Source organism: Muntiacus reevesi, chromosome 12 (assembly GCF_963930625.1).
Source record: "Muntiacus reevesi chromosome 12, mMunRee1.1, whole genome shotgun sequence".
NCBI classification, from domain to species: domain Eukaryota; kingdom Metazoa; phylum Chordata; class Mammalia; order Artiodactyla; family Cervidae; genus Muntiacus; species Muntiacus reevesi.
The window spans coordinates 47,819,109-47,832,958 of NC_089260.1; the positions used below are offsets into that span (position 1 = coordinate 47,819,109).

At 37.1% G+C, this 13,850-nt stretch overlaps 1 protein-coding gene across 1 annotated transcript in view; it reads right to left on the reverse strand.

Annotated features, from left to right (window-relative positions):
* Positions 1 to 13,850, reverse strand: part of MCMDC2 (minichromosome maintenance domain containing 2) — a 39,840-nt gene that overhangs the window by 8,524 nt on the left and 17,466 nt on the right. Inside the window, exons 9-12 of the mRNA XM_065902804.1 lie at positions 12,472 to 12,677; positions 9,519 to 9,685; positions 8,833 to 9,012; positions 3,488 to 3,630 (exon numbers count right to left, since the gene is read on the reverse strand). Coding sequence (XP_065758876.1) covers positions 3,488 to 3,630; positions 8,833 to 9,012; positions 9,519 to 9,685; positions 12,472 to 12,677 — 696 coding nt within the window. The remainder of the gene's footprint in view (positions 1 to 3,487; positions 3,631 to 8,832; positions 9,013 to 9,518; positions 9,686 to 12,471; positions 12,678 to 13,850) is intronic.

Below are 13,850 nucleotides of genomic sequence, written 5' to 3' on the forward strand. Positions count from 1 at the left end.
CAGCATCCCACAATACTCATTATTTGGTCTCTTTTGAACTTACCCTAGGATTCACTGAGAATCGGGAAGCAATCTATTCCTTTATTATTTTTAAGCTAGCTTTAAGGCACTTGAATGAGTGTTGGATGTGGAAATCAGAAAATCTGAACTATGTCTCTAGAAATTTACTAGCTGTGTGAGTTTGTATGAATCATTTAATTTCTGAGACTTTTTTGAAGCTCTGCTATAAAATGGGGATAATAAAAATTAATAGGGAATTGTGATTTCAAATAAGGCATTTGAAAATTTGGGGACTCACCCACAAAGATTATATAAATGTAAACTGAAATTGGTTTCACTGCAATTTATACCTGTTTTGTCCTCTGAGATTACAAAACAAATCTAACACTTCTTAAATATCTGTCTTCAGATATTCAAAGACAAATTTTCTAGTTGCTCCATAGTCTATTTTCTCCAAGATAAATATTCCTAGTTCTATTTTTCTTTTGGCCACATTCCACAGCATACAGGATCTTAGTTCCCTGACCAAGAAACCTGCACCCCCTGCTTTGGAAGTGTAAGGTTTTAACCACTGGACTACCAGGGAAGTCCCTCCTAGTTCTTTTAATATGTCATGTGACATGATTTTCATGTCCCTTATCATCCTGGCCGTTCTCCTTGTGACCAGATTTGGTTAATATTCCTTTTCAGTACAGTACTAAGGTATGATTTGATCAGTAGAGTAGACTTGGGGCAGAATTAGCATTTTCTCACTCTTGATACTATGTTCTGTTAAGACAACCCCAAATCACAGTATTCTTTACAGCCCTATTACATTACTTACTCATATTAAACATAAAAATAAGAAATCTCAAATCTTTTTCATATTAAGGCAGATCACCCCTTTCCCATGCATTCACACATGTGCCAAGGAGGTTGGGACCTAATTAAAGACATTATATTTGCCCTATTAATTTTCTTGTTGCTAGACCAAAATAATAATTTGAGTTTGTGAAGATCTCTCCAGAGTTGCTTATTTACAAATTTGATTATCATGTTCCCAAGCTTTTTCTAAAAATTTTGACTGGGACAGAATATATATACAGCTTTTCAGGGAAAGCAAAGAGCCCTGTTCAGCTCCCCTTCTCTAGAAAAGCATGAAAGTGAAAGTTGCTCAGTCGTGTCCACTCTTTGCAAACCCATGGACTATACAGTCCATGGAATTCTCTAGGCCAGAATACTGGAGGGGGTAGTTTTTCCCTTCTCCAAGGGATCTTCCCAACCCAGGGATCAAACCCATGTCTCCCGCATTGCAGGCGGATTTTTTACCAGCTGAGCCACAAGGGAAGCCCAAGAATACTGGAGTGACTAGATCTTCCCTTCTCCAGGGGATCTTCCCAACCCAGGGCTCAAACCGGGATCTCCTGCATTGCAGGTGGATTCTTTACCAGCTGAGCCACAAGGGAAGCGCAAGAATACTGGAGTGGGTAGCCTATCCCTTCTCCAGGGGGTCTTCCCGATCCAGGAATCGAACCGGGGTCTCCTGCATTGCAGGCAGATTAAGCATGGAGGGTGTTAATAGGCACCTGTGTATAGAAGCAGGAGAAAAAGTCAAGGTTTATGACTCTTCTGAGAAGTGCTTCATTTACTTGACTATTTCATAAGACCCAGTTCCATCTCTAGTATTTATTTCTACAAGAGGAAGAAGTAGAGTTCTCATATTAAACTTAATTCTGTCTTGTTCTTTGATTAGTAGAGTCAAATGTAAACTGAGGCTATGTGAGTTTAAATTAAAAATATCTTTTGAAGACGGAGAAAAAGCATATAAGATAATAGGGCTTTCAAACCTTTTAAGCTCTGAGTATTCAGTATTTGAAATATTACTTCAGAAAACAGCATTATATAATTCTGTTTGCCATTTTAAAACATCACAGTTAATTTCTACCTTCCCTTTCTGTCACAATTTTTTAGTTCTATGAAGATAGAGTTGGAGAAGTTAACTAAACATATTTATCTCTTTTAGTCCTACACTTGACATTTTCTATCAGTCCTCCACTTGTCTTATTTTATACTGCAGTCATAACAAGATATTTATTTATTTAATAGATTATTTTTAACCCTGGTCCTACTTCATAATTTGGGTTGAGATTACATATTAATCTATATCAAATGAAGTAATGGTCTATCAACAAAGGTCTGTTTAAATTATGGAATAGCCACATCATAACACAGTAAAACTGTAAGGGAGCTATTAAAACAGAATGAGGTAATTCTTTATGTGTTGATAGTAAGATATCATGATATCTTTGCATGATTCCATTTGGGCAAAAAGAATATCAATATGGCTACATATGTATTTATGTATTATAAAAATGTTTTTATGTAATATGTTAATAACATTAATCTAAGATATATAACATATTCAAATAAAATATGTACTTAATATACATCACATATTTAAACTATATGTTTATATATGCTAGTATCATAGACACACAAAACCTGTTAGCAGGGATCATTTCCAGGGAATGAGATAATCACAGGTAGGGTCAGCAAGGGACTTAACTCATTATTTTAGACTTTTCTTTCACTATGTCCACACTTTACTTTTATAATAAAAATTAGTTTTAAAAAACTTCTCAAGGAACAATAGTACATGAGTGTACTAAAGTGTTTAAAAGTACAAAGAATAACATAAATTTTTTTCTAAGCTCAACTATAAAATATCTAGAAAATCAACTGACTTAATGGACATGAGTTTGAGTAAGCTCTAGGAGTTGGTGATGGCCAGGGAGGCCTGGCATACTGCAGTTCACGGAGTCTCAAAGAGTCGGACACGATTGAGCGACTGAACTGAACTGAAGTAACCACATTTTAAAAAAATAATCATTTGCATTAAAAAATTTAGTGCATTTTTTTCAGATGTACCTGATACCAGGTATCCAATAAAAATTAATTTAGTGAAAACAAATTGTTGGAGGTTCAAATGATGTAAGGCTATAACAGAAGAAATAATTAAGTTACCTTAAATTCTTTTGGAACAAAGTATATTGTAAATCAACCACCCAGCAATCAAAAAACAAGTAAGACAGTTAATTAAACACATTATTTAAAAGTAAATAATGGGGGCTTCCCTGGTGGCTCAGTGGTAAAGAATCTGCCTGGCCAATGCAGAAGATAAAGGTTCGATCCCTGGTCTGGGACAATCCCACATGCAGCAGAGCAAGTAAGCCTCTGGATCACAACTACTGAGCCTGTACTCTAGAGCCGGGAGCCACGACTACTGAGCCCTCATGCTGCAACTACTGAAGCTCATGAGCTCTAGAGTACATGCCCCACAAGAAGAGAAGCCACTGCAGTGAGAAGCTTGGGTACCTCAACTAAAGAGTAGCCCCCACTCTCTACAACTAGAGAAAACCCCACACAACAACAAGAACCCAGCACAGCCAAAAATAAAGTAAATAAAGATTTTTTAAAGTCAATAATGATTTTAAAATTGAATACCTACAAATATTTTAATGCAGATGCTGGCAGTTTTGATCCACATATAGAATCTGTTCTGATTCTGCGACTTGCTAGGTAATAGCCATGAATCATTCTTTCTGCCTCCAAGCTGAATTCCACATTCAAATTCTTTGCAAAAGCAAGCAGCTAAATTGAAAGTGTGAAAATTCAAGAGATTCAAACTTTATTAAGAGAACCCATATTACAAAAATCCAAAGTATATGGTCATTTTATTTTTTAAGTTTGCATACTTTATTTACATCAAAACTGATTAAATATCTGAGCCATCCAAAGCCACTGAGCACTTTAAATCATATTATACTTACAAAGAATATTACAGTCTACCCAGAATAACCTTGTCTTCCCTCTTAGTAGAGAAATGTTCTGTGCAATGTATTTGAATGACTATCAAGTCTTTGCTTCCAGCAGAATAAAGGCTTACTCAGAGCCTTCTAGTGGGAGACAGCTTCCCTCAGAATCTCATTTCCCTTTGAATAGTCTTAATTCTCTGACAGTTTATTTCCAGAAAACTTTCTCTCATTGGCCTCCTTCCTTCCCTTCCTTCCTTTTAAAAAACACATCTAAAGACTTGTGATGTGGGAAGTACTGTGTTAACCACTATGAAGATGGGCCTTGGAGATTCGGAAAGATTTTGGGTAGAAAATAAGCCTTCAACTTAATGATTATCACTGTTTTCTCTTGAGTTTTCTGCTTTCCCCCTGAGTGATTCCCAGTTCCTCGTTATTCTACGTCATTATTCTATGACACCATTTCCAGACTTTTCACCATCTCTTTTATTTCTGTGAGTTGTAAAACCAGAAAAACAACAGGAGGAAACAAAAAGAGAAAAACCACCCATAATAAAGTTGCTATTAACTATTATATCTGTATTTTAAATATAACTTTTTTTTAAAAGATCTGGATATGTCCTGGGTTGGATATGTCCTGTCTTTATTTTTCTTACATTCCACAATTCCCTTCAGGCCTTCAGAACAGAATAACAATACCATCAATAACACTGATAGCTCTCTCTAGGTTTTATGCTATGGGGTCACAGTGATAAGACACCCACAGTTAAGTTCAGTCACTCAGTCGTGTTCGACTCTTTGCGACCCAATTAATCGCAGCACGCCAGGCCTCCCTGTCCATCAACAACTCCCAGAGTCTACCCAAACCCATGTCCATGGAGTTGGTGATGCTATCCAGTCATCTCATCCTCTGTCGTCCCCTTCTCCTCCTCCCCCCAATCCTTCCCAGTATTAGGCTCTTTTCCAATGAGTCAACACTTCACACGAGGTGGCCAAAGTATTGGAGTTTCAACTTCAGCATGAGTCCTTCCAATGAACACCCAGGACTGATCTCCTTTAGGATGGACTGGTTGGATCTTCTTGCAGTCTGAGGGACTCTCAAGAGTCTTCTCCAACACTACAGTTCAAAAGCATCAGTTTTTTGGTGCTCAGCTTTCTTCACCGTCCAATTCTCACATCCATACATGACTACTGGAAAAACCATAGCCTTGACTAGACGGGCCTTTGTTGGCAAAGTAACGTCTCTGCTTTTTAATATGCTGTCTAGGTTGGTCATAACTTTTCTTCCAAGGAGTAAGTGTCTTTTAATTTCATGGCTGCAGTCACCATCTGCAGTGATTTTGGAGTCCCAAAAATAAAGTCAGCCACTGTTTCCACTGTATCCCCATCTATTTCCCATGAAGTGATGGGACCGGATGCCACTATCTTAGTTTTCTGAATCTTGAGCTTTAAGCCAACTTTTTCACTCTCCTCTTTCACTTTCATCAAGAGGCTTTTTAGTTCCTCTTCACTTTCTGCCATAAGGGTGGTGTCATCTGCATATCTGAGGTTATTGATATTTCTCCCAGCAATCTTGATTCCAGCTTGTGCTTCATCCAGCCCAGCCTTTCTCATGATGTACTCTGCACATAAGTTAAATAAGCAGGGTGACAACATACAGCCTTGACACACTCCTTTTCCTATTTGGAACCAGTCTGTTGTTCCATGTCCAGTTGTAACTGTCGCTTCCTGACCTGCATACAGGTTTCTCAAGAGGCAGGTCAGGTGGTGTGGTATTCCCATCTCTTTCAGAATTTTCCACAGTTTATTGTGATCCACACAGTCCAAGGCTTTGGCATAGTCAATATGGCAGAAATAGCTGTTGTTCTGGCACTCTCTGGCTTTTTCGATGATCCAGCAGATGTTGGCAATTTGATCTCTGTTCCTCTGCCTTTTCTAAAACTAGCTTGAACATCTGGAAGTTCACGGTTCACGTATTGCTGAAGCCTGACTTGGAGAATTTTGAGCATTACTTTACTAGTGTGTGCTGCTGCTGCTGCTAAGTTGCTTCAGTCGTGTGCGACTCTGTGTGACCCCATAGACAGCAGCCCACTAGGCTCCTCAGTCCCTGGGATTTTCCAGGCAAGAACACTGGAGTGGGTTGCCATTTCCTTCTCCAATGCATGAAAGTGAAAAGTGAAAGTGAAGTCGCTCAGTTGTGCCCAACTCTTAGCGACCCCATGGACTGCAGCCTACCAGGTTCCTCTATCCATGGGATTTTCCAGGCAAGAGTACTGGAGTGGAGTGCCATTACCTTCTCTGACTAGCGTGTGAGATGAGTGCAATTGTGCAGTACTTTGGGCATTCTTTGGCATTGCCTTTCTTTGGGATTGGAATGAAAACTGACCTTTTCCAGTCCTGTGGCCACTGCTGAGTTTTCCAAATTTTGCTGGCATATGGAGTGCAGCACTTTCACAGCATCATCTTTCAAGATTTGAAATAGCTCAACTGGAATTCATCACCTTCACTAGCTTTGTTCATAGTGATGCTTCCTAAGGCCCACTTGACTTCACATTCCAGGATGTCTGGCTCTAGGTGAGTGATCACACCATTGTGATTATCTGGGTCGTGAAGATCTTTTTTGTACAGTTCTTCAGTGTATTCTTGCCACCTCTTCTTAATATCTCCTGCTTCTGCTAGGTCCATACCATTTCTGTCCTTTATTGAGCCCATCTTTGCATGAAATATTCCCTTGGTATCTTAATTTTCTTGAAGAGATCTCTAGTCTTTCCCATTCTGTTGTTTTCCTCTATTTCCTTGCATTGACCGCTGAGGAAGGCTTTTTTATCTCTCCTTGCTATTCTTTGGAACTCTGCATTCAGATGGGAACATCTTTCCTTTTCTCCTTTGCTTTTCACATCTCTTCTTTCCACAGCTATTTTAAGGCCTCCTCAGACAATCATTTTGCTTTTTTGCATTTCTTTTCCATGGGGATGGTCTTAATCCCTGTCTCCTGTACAATGTCATGAACCTCTGTCAATAGTTCATCAGGCTCTGTATTAGATCTAGTCCCTTAAATCTATTTCTCACTTCCACTGTATAATCATAAAGGATTTGATTTAGGTCATACCTGAATGGTTTAATGGTTTTCCTTACTTTCTTCAATTTAAGTCTGAATTTGGCAATAAGGAGTTCATGATCTGAGCCACAGTCAGCTCCCAGTCTTATTTATGCTGACTGTATAGAGCTTCTCCATCTTTGGCTGCAAAGAATATAATCAATCTGATTTCGGTATCGACCATCTGGTGATGTCCATGTGTAGAATCTTCTCTTGTGTTGGTGGAAGAGGGTGCTTGCTATGACCAGTGAGTTCTCTTGGCAAAACTCTAATAGCCTTTGCCCTGCTTCATTCTGTACTCCAAAGTCAAGGAACCTGGAGTGTTAGGTTCATGAATCAAGGCAAAGACACTCACATCCCCCTTCATAAAGGACCTGTTGTCTCTGCTATTGGGAATGTAGCAGTGGGAGCCAGCACTGGCTTCCAGTTGTCAACTTCTTCAACAACTGACTGATCTTGATGACTGTTGCTACTGCTAAGTCACTTCAGTCATGTCTGACTCTATGCGACCCCGTAGACGGCAGCCCACTAGGCTCTTCTGTCCATGGGATTTTCCAGGCAAGAGTACTAGAGTGGGTTGCCATTGCCTTCTCCAAATCTTGATGACTACATAATATAATTTTTGTTCTAGTCGACAGATCTTCTTATAGTTTTCCATGTATACTCTTCTCTACTTTTATATCTTTGCTCTTATTTTTAGCTTTTTTGAATGTCCACCCTTCTTGTCATTTAAATCTAACCATTTGTTTTCTTTTTTCCTTTTTGTAAAATTTAGTTTTAATTGGAGGATAATTTAAATCTTACCTTTTCTTAAGGCCCAACTAAAGTCTCACCGCCTTTTGAGTTATTCCTAACTCTTACATTCTACTTGATACCTTCCTTTCTGAATTCAAGCAGTACTTATAGTCAGCATCACCCAGCATAGCTTTAAGTTGTCCCTTGTTTCATGTATCTCAATTAAATGATAAACTATTTAAGGAAGAAAAATGTACATTTCTAGGAGAATATAAAAGAACTGAAAGAGGCTCATCTATATTAAGTACTCAGTAAATGCTTAATTAATAAATCCATAGACTCTTTTTTTGTTGTTTTTCAGGGAAAAACTGGGCAAAAAGTCTTCCAGGTTATTAGCATGTCTATATCATTTAGTACCCCAATTCCTAAAGACTAATTGCCTTTTTTTATACACACTAAAACCTTATTTTATCATAAATATTGTTCTTTTTCTGTTTTAATCTATGTGAATAAACTCCACCTTTCAACCTCTTATCATGCAATTTGGGCTACAAAAAAAGGCAGGTATGAACAAAAAATTTACTGACCTGTGGATTCACCCTTCCCAATGTTACAGGCCATTTAGCTATCCTACACAGATACATTAGCTCTACTGTGGACAGATTTCTCAACAGTTAATATTAAAAGGGCTTCACTTGTAAATACTTGAGTACCTTTAATAGTTATGAGAGTCATTACTAAATTTGCATCATCCAACTCTCAGGAACTCTGAACATGCCACACATGTTTTCAGGTCAAGACATTAAATAAATGGGTTTGTGAGTCATGATAGATACTCCCTACAGTTAGAACTATTTCCTTTGAATAGTCTGTAAAATGTAAAAAACTGTGTATCTAGAAAGCCTCTCATCATAATGTTTTATAAAAATATTCTATTTTGAATGTTTTAATGGAAAGATAAACCATGGTGATCTGATTAGTGATTCAAAGAATAAACTCAACATTTTAATATCTATGTCCTTATAGTTTTTAATTTAATTCTAATCTAAAATATTTTCTATACAATGTTCTTAAAATGCTTAAAAGCTAAAAGCAAATTGAAATAAAAGAAAATTCTAAATAAGGAAAATTGAATGTTCAAAGGGAGTTTTATTTAAATTGAGAAACATTAGCACAAGTATTCATGGCACTCATTTTTTCTACCTTTACCTTTTCAAAATCTTCAGTTGTGAACTGTTTAGAAGCTAAATAAAGCAGCCCTTCAGGATCAATGGCTTTCTTTAAAGTATGTTGCACAGTTGGAAGAAGTGGGTGGCAAGAAGATGATTCATTGCAGTTAATCAATAATGCAAATGCCTCTACAAGATTAGCTGGAATTAAACTGCAATCCTACCTCAAGCAAAAATATAGAAGGCAAATATTAAACACTGGCATTTTCACAAACACTTTAAATAATAACAAAATAAAATAATTATTACAATTATAATTTCATAATTTAATGTCATTAACACTATAATATAATTCTATTAATAATTTAAATAATAATTATAAATAATACTTCATTTAAAGTGATTCCCAAATAGCATCGGATCTTTGTGGTAACCAATTTTTTAAAATACTCTTTATTGAGTATTTTCTTACACATTATTCATAAAAACCTCCCCCACTACCTACTCAAATAATAATTTTTAGTGAGCAGATACCTGCTTTGTATGACTAAAAAACAAAAAATTGCAAACAACTGTGTCATTATTTAGTTCCAGGATCTGAGTAAGTATAGAAAGTAAGCACAGAAATAAAAATAAAACATAAAATTGTTATTAAAAATCGAGACTAAAATCCATGACTAAATTCCTTGAAGAACATTCTAACAATAAAATACACATATACTTTACCATCTGACCAATTAGCATATTGGTTTTCTGTATATTTCTCCTTGAAGGTGAATCCATATCAAGAAAAGACCAAAAACTGCACTGAACTGGAAAAGTCATTTGTTGATCCACATCATCCCCAAACTTTTTTCCTGAGATGTAGACTGTGATGCTTCTACTTTCCACAGCTAAGTCAAGAGACATTATCCATTTGTTACTTAAGTTCACTTTGGTCAATATAGCTATAAATTAATAAATATATGAATTTTACAAACTAAATTTTGGATAGCAAAGATACAGGAAAATTTGATGGTTTTGCAGGATATGGCTAAATTAGAGGATTTGCCATAAAAAGAACAAGGCAAGAAAAATATTTGAATGTTTCTGTATCCCCTGACAATAAGAACCATTAATCCAAAGCATAAAGCTGGAATTGTGGACCGGGATGAATGGGCAGAGGGTAAGGAGACTGGTCGTATCATGCAGGTTACAAAGGAAGCTGAAATTAAGCAATGTTCTTTTGTGTGGGGGAAAAAAAAAGCAGATCATCTAAGTTAAGAATGAAAGAGGAAAAGATTGTGAGACAGTACACACAATCTGGTCTTTCGCGTCTGGTTCTTTGGGGCTTCTTTTGTGGGGGTGGAGGGTGGGAGGTTCCTGGTGGCTCAGTGGGTAAAAAAATTTGCCTGCAGTGTGGAAGACTCAGGTTCGATTCCTGGGTTGTTAAGATCCCCTGGAGAAGGGAATGGCAATCCCCTCCAGTATTCTTGCCTGGAGAATTCCATGGACAGAGGAACCTGGGGGGCTATAGTCCATGTGGTCACAAAGAGTTTGACATGACTGGGTGACTAACACATGTATACTTTGTTTTATTACTGACTTGTAGGAATTGTTTCTGTGTTCTAGGTATATGTCCTATGTCAAATATGTGTATTGGAATTATTTTCTTTTCCTTTGTTTGCCTACTCACTTTTTAAATGGCCTTTTGATGTGTATAACTTTTTAGTTTTAATGAAATCCAATTCATCAATTATTTTCTGTTAATTGCTTTCTGGGTTTTGTCTAAAAAATCTTTGCCTACCCTGGTGGCACAAATGGTAAAGAATCTGCCTGCAATGCAGGAGATCAGGGTTCAATCCCTGGGTAGGGAAGATCCTCTGGAGAAGGAAATGGCAATCCACTCCAGTGTTCTTGCCTAGAGAATCTCGTGGACAGAGGAGCCTGGTGGGCTGCTGTCCATGGGGTCACACAGAGTCGGACACGACTGAAGTGACTTAGCATGCATGCATGCGTTGGAGAAGGAAATGGCAACCCACTCCAGTAATTTTGCATGGAGAATCCCAGGGATAGAGGAGCCTGCTGGGCTGCCGTCTGTGGGGTTGCACAGAGTTGGAACACAACTGAAGCGACTTAGCAGTAGCAGCAGCCAGTGTTCTTGCCTGCAAAATCCCATGGACAGAGGAGCTTGGCGGGCTATAGTCCATGGTGTCACAGAGTCGGATATGACTGAACATGCACACAACACACCCTTAAGTCATAAAGATTTCTCGTTTTCTTCTAGTAGCCTTATAATTTAAGTTTTTATATATAGGTTTATGATTCATCTTTAATTAATTGTTGTGTATAGTTGTGAGGTATGAGCAAATACTAATTCTTTTCCAGATGTTCCACCATCATTTGTTGAAAAAACTTTCCCCATTTTCTTGCTTTGATGTTGTGATCAAAAATCAGTTGAACATATGAGTATGAGTCTATTTTTGCAGGCAGAGGCAATATGCTATGTCTCCTGTGTATTGCTGCGTATGCTTGCTGGTATGCCAAGAACACAAGGTCCTAACTTTTCTTTGCCCAGTATTTATCTCTCCATATCCTTGTTAGTTATAAATCTGGCTCAAGCAGCATTATCCTAATACCAAAATCAGACAACAGATATAACAAGAAAACTACAGACCAATATCTCTTATGAATATACAGGCAAAAATTCTCAACAATATATTAGCAAATTAATTCCAATGATGTATAAAAATAAATATACAACACATCCAAGTAGAATTTATGTTAGGTATGCAAAGCTAGTTCAACATTTGAAAGTCAATTAATGTAATCCATAATATCAACAGGCTACAGAAGAAAAATCACATTACCATGTCAATAGATGCAGAAAAAGCATTTGGTAAAATTCAACACCCTTTATTTAAAAACTCTTACTAGATTAGGAATAGAAAGGAACTCCTTCAACTTGAAAAAGAACTTCATCAAAAAACCTAGAGCTAACATCATACATAATGGTGAGAAACTTGAAACTTTCCTATTAAGGTCAGGAACAAGAAAAGATCATGATGTTCCTTTTCACCACTATTTTTCAACATCATCATGAATGTCCTAACTAGTGTAATAGACAAGAAGAGGAAATAAATCTGAAGGGAAGGCAACCCACTCCAGTATTCTTGCCTGGTGAATTCCATGAACAAAGCCTGGTGGACTACAGTCCATGGGATCACAAAGAGTTGGATACGACTGAGCGACTAACTCTAACTAATACAAATTCATGTGTTACAACTGAGAGCAAAGGCTTAAATAGTGCATTTACACATTAAATTCCTGTTTTTATTTATCAAGGTAAAATGATAAATGTCATTTAATATAATTTCTCTATTTCTAAAATGTGTACGATATAATCTCTATTGTTAGGTAAGTCCTACGCTTCCCTGGTGGTTCAGATAATAATGAATCGGCCTGCAATGCAGGAAGCCTGGGTTCAATCACTGGGTCAGGAAGATCCCCTGAAGGAGGGCATGGTAATCCACTCCAGTATTCTTGCCTGGAGAATCCCGTGGACAGAGAAGCCTGGAGGGCTACAGTCCATTGCGTTGCGTAGAGTCAGACATGACTGAAGTGATTTAGCACACCCAACTCCATGACACTGATGGAAAAGTTAAAGAGGTAAAAATTAATTTGAAAAAATATTGCTTACCTGACTGGAGCTGTTCAAGTTTATCTTTTTTGTGTGAAGCCAAGTCTCCTATAAAGCAGATACCACCTTTAGCTAGCAAAGCACTGCCAGCTTGAATGCTAACTGCTCCAGTTCCGTACTTATTCCTGGATAGAGTAGGGAAAATTTCAGTAGAGACTGAATGACGTATACCACGGGGCACAAGGTTTATACTAAAATTCAAAAGCCTAAGGGAAAAAATAAATCATTAATTACTATTATTTAATATTTGATTTTCAGAAGTCATAATGTATAATAGCTATACAATTAGATTTAATTTGATTTAATGTTTATTGAGCACTAGTGTTAGGCATAAAAACACATATGAGATTTGGTCCTTAACTTGGAAAGCTCACACCCTAGAGAGATGAAAACAAAAAACTAAGACACGATATGATGAGTACTAAAATAATGCTGTGAGGACATCCATAAAAGAAATATTTTTTCCTGGAAAAAAAATCAGAAAAATCTATAGAGAGATGACATTTGAACCAAGACTTTCTCTTTTGATGAACTGCTTTCATTTATTCGAAACTTCTGCATTTAGGTTTTGCAAAAAGTTCATCATGACTACCCCTGCTACCTATGTATCAACATAATTCTTGATACATCCTTTTGCTTTCTAATCTCTTTGCCAATTGACTCAAGCCTCTTCGTTTCTCAAATTTAAATTATAAGAAAAGAATATGATTAGCTTAGCTTAGCTTTTAAATCCTTGCTGCAGAAATCATAGCTTGCTGGCACGATCTACTATGATGACCAGACACACACATATAGTGCAAATGAGGGTGAAGCAGTATCTCTTAAGAATGGGCAGGTAGATGCTATAAAATCTAGAATATTTGTCATTCCAAGGAATTTGGGTGTTAACTTGAAGATATGTAAAATGGGTAAGATGTAGAAGGAAAATTTGCAAGTCTATAAGGCAGTGGTTCTGAACCCTAGCTCACTTTAAAATCACCTGGGGAACCAACAGTCACGTGAAAAGATGGTCAACATCAAAAATCGTCAGGGGAATGCAAATCAAAAACACAATGAGATATCACAACATACCTATCAGAACGACAGTTATCAAACATACACAAACCCAAAACCAATTGTTGGCAAGAATGTGGATAAAGGGACCCCTTATGCACTGTTGGTAGCAATATATATTGATATAGCTTTTTATGGAGAAGAGTGTGGAAATTCCTCAACAGAGTTATCATATGATCCAGCAATTCCACTTCTGGGTGTTAATTCAAAGAAAACAAAAACATTAATTGGAAAAGATATATGCACCTCCATGTTCACTGCAGCATTATTTATAATAGCCAAGATATAGAAACAATCTAAGTGTCCATCAATAGATGAATGGATAA